Source organism: Semicossyphus pulcher, unplaced genomic scaffold, assembly GCF_022749685.1.
Source record: "Semicossyphus pulcher isolate SPU_LCO1_2020_fin unplaced genomic scaffold, fSemPul1.0.p SCAF_9, whole genome shotgun sequence".
Taxonomy (NCBI): domain Eukaryota; kingdom Metazoa; phylum Chordata; class Actinopteri; order Labriformes; family Labridae; genus Semicossyphus; species Semicossyphus pulcher.
The window spans coordinates 20,301,918-20,310,373 of NW_027211770.1; the positions used below are offsets into that span (position 1 = coordinate 20,301,918).

General features: G+C 41.9%; 1 protein-coding gene across 1 annotated transcript; it reads left to right on the forward strand.

The window, feature by feature from the left end:
* Positions 1-43: 43 nt before the first annotated feature.
* leng9 (leukocyte receptor cluster (LRC) member 9) lies at positions 44-7,997 on the forward strand. The gene is made up of 8 exons (XM_069656227.1): positions 44-49; positions 388-522; positions 2,186-2,279; positions 3,065-3,189; positions 3,302-3,625; positions 3,726-3,987; positions 5,207-5,330; positions 5,423-7,997. Exons 2-8 carry the CDS (start codon positions 396-398, stop codon positions 6,083-6,085), a joined length of 1,719 nt encoding a protein of 572 aa, XP_069512328.1. The 5' UTR covers positions 44-49; positions 388-395; the 3' UTR covers positions 6,086-7,997.
* The last annotated feature ends 459 nt before the right edge of the window (positions 7,998-8,456 follow it).

The following is an 8,456-nucleotide window of genomic DNA, read 5'->3' on the forward strand; positions in this document are numbered from 1 at the left end:
CCATGAGCCCCAGTCATACCACAAACTTGAGGTCAAAGGGCGATAAAAAGTAAGACTCATTTTCTCCTTCGTTTAGTATGTTAAATATATATCTATATAAACATTCTGTTAATTTCTTAAACACGTATCTACTCTGCACATTTAGTGTAGAAATATTACGATAATTACGAAAAAGATTTCATTCACGAAGGGTTTGTAATACTGTACAACGCTAACCCACCATTTCCGCATTTGCGGAGTTGATTTTGAGAACTCAGTTTTCCAGTTTAAGGAGTGTCAGGTCTTTATTTGTCAGTGTGACTAGTCAAACAAGGCTAAAGGTGTAGCAGCAAACACCACAGTGACACAGCAGATTTTTTTGAAGTAACATTACCTTTTAAATCACAGACTTGGGAATGGCATCAGACGGAATAGAGGTTCCTCCAGCCCCACCAGAGGACCAGAGAGATGATGGGGAAGACACAGAGGCAGGGGTCCCCTCTAACCTGAAAAGTGACAATGAATCCATGAAAGCCTCAGCAGGTAAATCTACATATTTTTTATATGAAGTGATAAATATTAACCGTTTGATGTATGGAAGTGGGACTTTCGACTTAATTTTAGGCATTTTATATGAATAGTTAAGTCAATTTATCATATATTAAAAAGGTTGTTTTTTAATGTGTAGAACTGCTTGTAACTCAAATTACTGAAATCAGCGTAAATCTTAGTAATCGACTCTGTAATAAAATTCCCCGTCTGTGATCTCATCTCTGTGTGACTGTGAGCTATTTGGGTTCTGGTAAGATTTTAGTTATCTTATCCTGTGGCTGAAGCCCCTTATCTTGAAAGGGGGAGCTAAATCAGCAAGTGGACCTCTGTAAACACTGCCAACTTTTTCCCTCCATGCCAGTCTGCAGTGCTGGACATGTGTTAGGAGTTAGGAAGTGAGTCATAAGCCGCACGTATCAGTTTTGACCTCGAGAAGACTTATGTGTCTGCATCTACTCCCACTTGTCTCTCTGGGCTCAAATCCAGATAAACTTTCAACGGAACTTCAAAATTATTATTTTACCCAATTACTTCCCGTCACTTGAGCAAAGATCTGATGCCTGGAAGCAGTTGAAAGAGTGGGCTCATGATCCAGGATGACCTGTGCCAGTTAGTGCTCTCTCAGGAAGGAAAATATTACAGCGAATAATTGAAGGATTTCGACCATGAGTCACATCCAGTTCTAATATCTGGAAATAGCAGTACAGAGTGTGTGGTATGTGTTGAGTTAACAGGCAACTGCGTCCCAACCTACTTGGCTGACATTTGAGTCCTCTGGAGCAAGTCATTGCCACCTGTTATAGGATTTATACTCTCGGGAAGTGTATTGGAGAGGAAATTAAGCGTACACACATCTGTTATTCTTACTGCCCATGTCTTTTGGGGATTAATCACATATTTATTTCTGATTTTGATTCTAGTATCAGACCTGATTAACATAAGGATCAGGAGGACTCTCATAAATGATTTATTTTGTGTTGTCCGGCACTTTGAAGGCAGGCAATATCTCACTGATATAGAGGCTCATCTACAGGAGGAGTATTGAAAACAAGCTAAAGCAAACAGCGGACGCCTTATCTCCTGGTCAAAGTACGAATCCCACATAATGCTTTATTTTCTGTGGGTGTCATGACTCTGTCTAAAAATGCACCTAAAACCTGAATAAGCATATCTCACATGTTCTAAGCCAAACAGTGTTCCTCGATCCTGCTTTTGATTGTGATGATGAAAATTCAAAGCTCATTTTGAGAATCTAAATCCTGACACCTTACTTATTTTATTTGCCCACCTTGCTGGCTGAAGTAAACAGCAAGAACTCTTATTAAAGAACATGCCATGTTATAGGTGTTTTTAGTGTAAGTGACAACTGTTACATGCTGGCAGGGTGTACCTGTATGCCCTCTCTGACTCTGACAGTGATGAGAGATCATGGGTGATCCTGTGTGAGTGTGTGGACATGTGGTTCAGTCATTTACCAGAAAGGGACCCGCAAAATTTAGAGGAAGGCATCACAAAATGTTTCACCAGCTGTTGAGTGACCATGTAAAGAGCCATGGCTGCTTATCTTTGATTCAGTTTGAATCTAAGAGACTTTTATTACAGTTTGATTACACTTCTGTCCTGCTCACATTTACTCTGTCTCTTTCATCGACAGAGGCAGCAGAACGGGAGGAGATTGGAGTCAACGTGTGCCGGTTTTTCCTGATGGGAAAGTGTCACTTTGGAAACAGATGTCGTTTTTCTCACAGGTCTGCTCCCCTTATCTCGTTTCGCAAACTCACCAGCAGGCTAAAGGAACACAGTGACATACATTAACATGAAAATGTTAAAGGGTAGACTCACAGTTTTTACCCTAACTGAAAACACTCACATGCCCTTAAAGTCTGTACACTCAAAGTGTTGTTGGTCGCTCTTATTGTCAGTCCTGTCTAAGATCCCTTCTTAAAGTAATTAAAAAATAAGTGACAGAATCCAAAGTATCATTCTGTGACAATGACAATGTCAGCCACCAGTTACTCTTTCATTTTTCATTTGGGTGAAACATGTGAACGTTATAAAGAATTCCTCAGGAGTGTTAAATTGTACTTAATGTTGTTTAGGGACAAGTATGAAGCAAGTAAGCCGATGCCATACATTACAGCATTTATAGCCTTGGCTAATTTACAATGCCTGTCTCTGGTTTCTAATAGCTATAACATTTAAGAGGTTAGAAACCATTGTAGCGCATCCATTATCATCAAATTGATGGCTGCCTGAATGTTAACGCCTTATTCCTGAGCTGCATCTTGTTATAGAGAAAGTGTCTTTTGGAAATCAAGATGTATATAGTGTGTGTTTTTTACATTTGTTATTAAGTACAGTAAGTGTTCATATTTTTACCACTGATACTTAGCCATGACTAAATATGGATGTTGCACAAAGTACAGACATGCTACATGACTCTGCATCCAATTGAATTATGACTAATGCAATTTTTAATTTGTTATGTGTATTTTTTTTTTACGTTTTCCACGTTTGTTCCCCTCTTTCTCAGCGACCCTTCTCTAGACGATTCGGGCGCTGCGTCTCCTGACCAAGACGACAAACCAGAAGGAGAAAAGGCGGAAAAACATAAGAAGAAAGTGAACAAACCAAAGAAGCCCAAATATGTTGCCAAAGGTCACACCATGTCGAGTTATTTTCCTCTGTCACCAAAATACTCTCAAGAGGCCAAAGAGATTTTATTTTGAAATGACTCACTTTTTCCCAACAATCTTTTTACATCCTGCAGAGGTGAACAAAAAGCCCCGCATGCGCACAGCCGATGACGTTATCTCTCGGATCCTGTGGGACTCAGTGGATTCATCAGAATTTGTTGTGGGGTATGTGGATCGCTTCCTGGGCGTGCTGGAGCGTCCATTCAATGACTTCAACTGGGACACAAACCCCTGTGACTGTGATTACACCACTGAGCTGGCCCTCCCCAGACACAGGATCCAGTACTTCACCTACAGAGGGCACCGCGTGTGGGACCGCCACAGCAGGACCGACAGGGTCTTTGGCTCAACCGGTCAATCTCTGGCTCCCCCCTTTGGAGGGGAGGAGGAAGTAAAGGGTAAGACAGAACCTGTCATTGCTAAAATACAGAATTTTTCAAAGCGCTGGTTCAATCTGCAGAGTTCATCCTGACCTAAGTTAATCCTTTGTTCCTCAAGAAATAAACACAGAAGACAATGAGCAACAGGAAGACCTCCCTCAAACAACAGAAGAGCAGCCACCTGCTGTCCGTGGGCAGGAAGAGGGTGAAACAGACGAGTGTATTCATACCGAGGACACACATCTGGACCAGGAGAAGCAGAGGGAGATGAATATTTACACCCCTGACTCAACACCAGCAGCTCCAGAGTGTAAAAGAGACACTTCTCAGGAACAACAGGAAGCACGAGGAGCATGTGTTATGGAGGAGGCGGCAAATAGGTCAGTTGTTCATATTCATGCATTCAATTAAATGATAGATGATAATAACACCTGGACAGAACAAAAATGATTTCTTGTGTCCCACACTTTTTTTTACTATAATGTGTAGACTTGAGGTGAAACATAAGCAGGAGCATGTCCAGCTTTACCATCTGAATAGAGCTGCAAGGATAAATTCATTAAAAGAAAATAAATCCAACTATTTTGATTAGCGAATAATAGTTATGATGTTTTTAACGTTTGCTTTTTTCAGCTTTAGAAATTGGTATTTGATGCTTTACTGTCCGTAGATGATTGTAAAATGAATCCATCATCTATATCCTGTTTGGGGTCGTGGGGTGCTTGAGCCTATCCCAGCTGTCATTGGGCGAGAGGCGGGGTTACTCTCTAGACTGGTCGCCAGTCAATCACAGGGCTGACACTTAGAGACAGACAACCTTTCATGCTCACACTCACACCTAAGGGGAATTTAAGAGTCACAAGTTAACCGAACGAGCATGTCTTCGGACTGTGGAAGGAAGCCGGAGTACCCAGAGGGAACCCGCGCATGCACGGGGAGAACATGCAGACTCCACACAGAAAGACCCACTTTGTCCGACAGTGCTAACCACTGCACCACGGTGCAGCCCTAAATTGAATATCTTAAATCTTAACTTTCATTTATCACAATTTTTGGACATTTCATAGACGATTTATCGTGAAAATAATTCAATAATTGAATAAATAATAATTAAATAAATAGATAATAAGGATAAACTTTAGCCCTGAAACCAATTATGAATCAGAAGAGATTTAAATCACATCCTTCAGATTGGATTGCTCAATGGTGTGTGTGGTTAGCCGTCTGCCATGGCAACACAGAGCTGTGCAGGGATGGAAGAGGGAGAAATGAATGAATCCTCCAACATGCTCCTGAGATGTTAGAGCAAAGTTTACTCATGCTGACGTCAAAACACACACCTCCCACCTGAGGATATTCCTCTGCCGGTAACTGCAAATATCTTACGGTTCAGTGTTGTTTTATATGATTAGTAGTTGGAGAAAATATTTGGCCCCTGAGTTCAAGATGAATCATCAACTGTATTGTAATATTTAACAGGAAAAGAGAGGGGTTTTTGACATTATGATACTTGTAATGTGTGTTGTGTAACTTGGAAAACAATCTAGCAGGATCCTCTCCTTCCTCCTGAGTGAAATAACTCCCCTGTTTTATTTTCAGATTTGAGGCTCCAACAGATGAAATGTCCTCGTCCCAAAAAGAAGGAGAAAGTGTGAAAGAGGAGGCTGAGGAAGAGGCTTCGGCAGAGTGGCAGGAGAGCTGGGAAGGCAATGAGGATGCTTCGGTGGGTACAGCACAAACTTTCACCCTGACACACATTCATGGTTAACTCCTGCAGTTCCTGTTTAACACAGTGACTGTCCTCATTAAACACAGAGTCATCTCGGAGCCCTGAACATCAGCCAGAATCCATCAGCGCCAATGGAGCAGAGGGAGGAGAACCGGGGTGGTCGCCCTCCTAAAAAACGACCCACTCACTTCATCACCTTCAGGGCCAACACTCCCGCTGTCCTCTCCTGCTTCCAGCAGCTGCAGGAGGAGATCACCTCCCTTCTCCCCTCCTCTGCTCCTCACTGGCAGACCTCCTCCAGCCTTCACGTCACCATGTGCCTCCTGGTGCTGTCCGACCCTGCTGAGGTGGCCGCTGCTGGTGAGATCCTCCGACAGTTTGCCCAATTGGATCGTAACCCCCCTGTGGCTCTGACCTTCCCCGTGAAGCTGAAACATTTCAACGGCAAGGTGCTGTACCTGAGCCCCCAGCCTCAGCTCCACCTCCAGCAGCTCAACAACGGCCTGCAGGAGGCCTACAGGAAGGAGGGCTGGCTCCACAGGGACTCCTTCAACCCGCGCTACCACCTCACACTGGCCAAGGTAGAGGGCAAGGAGGGGGAGAGAATATTTGAAGGGGTGGGGGACCTGAAGGTGGGGAAGGGTGTAAATTTTGGCCGTCTGCCGGTAAACACTTTACACCTTTGTGCCATGGGCGGCTGCAAGGTAGACGGTTTTTATGAGATCGTGTGCACAGTTACTCTGCGATGATAGAGGAGTGTGTCGTCTCACATGCACACACTGCATACATGTATATAAATTATGTACAAGTATGCAGTGGTATGCAGGTATATACTTGTTGATACTTTAGAGATGGGACGGGGTGCAATACCTCTTACATTTGCACTGGCCGTGTGGCCTTATCAACCAAACCTGGTGTCGGTGTTTTAACTTTAGAAGTCGATGCGTTTTATTGGAGAAGATGCACTTTAATTGGGTAAAAGACATTTTTAAAGGAAGGAAAAAGATAAGCACAATTTTACCTGATGCAGGGTGGCACAATGGCACACTATGTTGTATTATTATAAACCATATTAAAATGCTGAAGGTTACAACGGTCCCACTACACCTATAAACACAATATGGTTACATATTGATGTATTTATATTAATAAATACATTTAAATCCGTTATGTAAAAGTAATTATAAGTAACCCTACGTTAAAGCTGCTACATTACATCCACAACTTGATCAAAGTTATTTTGTTTACTTTTAAAGGATGAACAGACGAATGAAGTAAATATAACTGAATGTAGTCTTAAACAGCAAAGTACCTTAATTATATTTCACTGTAACCAAAATGTTTGCTTTATTTTCTTTATGTGTAAAGTTTAATTCGAGTTCTTATTTGTTACTCGTTAGACATGAAAATTACTCTTAAAGCCCACAATTGCTAATTAAAAATGCCATCAGAACTAAATGATCAGTAAATTAAAGCAGTGGTTCTCAACCCCCCCACCCTGTCAGTCTGTCTAATACCAATCAGTTGTACTGTGGCACAAAACTGCCAAAATGAACCTTTTTTATAATAATAATATATAATAATAATAATAAGAAGAAGAAGAATACATTTTAATATAAAACGCACTTTACATCTACTTTACAAGCAAATCTCAAAGTGCTACAGGGTAAAAAGATGAGCATGAACAACAAGTAATAAACCAACGGTTAATAAGAACAAGTAACATCCGGTAATTAAACAAACTTTTTTTGTCTGTCCAGTCAGAACTCATGTGCACCCCTGTGTGTTTTATATAAAATATGTTCTTCTATTTTTTCTCCATGACCATCTTGTGACCCCCCCGAAATTATCTCAGGACCCCCTTGGGCTTTGCAACCCCCAGGTTGAGAACCACTGCACTAAAGGATACAGAGAATATTAACTGGCCATGATTGACTCTATAAAGGTCGAGCAACATGCTGACAATTCTCTTGTTCCAGCTTCTCCGTTATATAAGGACACGCTTAAGTTGCTTTTCTTTCATTTATATCACAGGAACATGAACATTTGGGTTTATTGACTGTCGGGTTCTTCACCTTATAAAATTTTGTTCACCAAAATAAAAGCTTTCAGTAGAAAAATGATAAAGAGATGAATTTGTTGCAGCATTATACAAAATGTAACCCACAGATTGACTCACCTTCTGTTGATGCACATTTTATTCAAACCTTCAGATGCATAGAAATATTTGTAAAGGAATTTTAATCAGCTTTGAGTCAGAGCACTCGCTGCAAATGCCGCGCAGAAAACCTGCTTTGTTAATATATAAAATGCCTTCAATAGAATGTAAACAACAACCCTCGTGAATGGGGCCAACTTCGGTGCTCGCTGTATTTGTGCATGCTGCACTTTGATATCTACTGTTTCACAGCTACACAGGCAGGACGCATGCACCTGCCGTCAAGGCTTATGTACGAGACATAAATTGTTTACGAGGAGAAAAGATTACGCTTTCTTCACTGCCATGAATCAACCAGAGTGGTTTTAATCTGCGGCTCATAATTCCACGATTTATACAATCTGTTTTCTATCAATATTGTATGCACTGTATTCCACTGAAGCCTTTGTATGCGTTTACAATGAATTACAACCACTACATTGTAAAGGACATTAAATATTGAATTGGCTCTTTTAAATCCTGTGCGTTATGATGTTTCTCAGTGATGGACGGCCTGGACGCGGCTCTGTTGCTGCTGCTGTGGTCTCACATTCAGACACACGACGCTGCGCGAACGCTCCCCGAGCAGCTCTTGCATACATAACATATATTTCTCTCATCTTTCTGCTCTTCCTCACAGATACATACTCTATACATAGGCTATATGAGTCAGTGAGTATGCTCTCTGGCTCTCTACTGTTTGCTCCCTCGCTCGCATTATCTCCCTGCCTCCCTTCCCCCACTCGCTTTCAGTGACACAGAAAAACTAACGCCGCCCCCTCCCTCTTTGCTCGCTCGCCCGCTTCTGCCCCCCTTTCTCCCATGGCAGACAAACACCATACTCTTTTTACTCCCTTTGCTGCCATTATAGCTCAAATCTGCAGACAAATTGCCCACAGAGCATCTCTATCAGCACCCTCTCA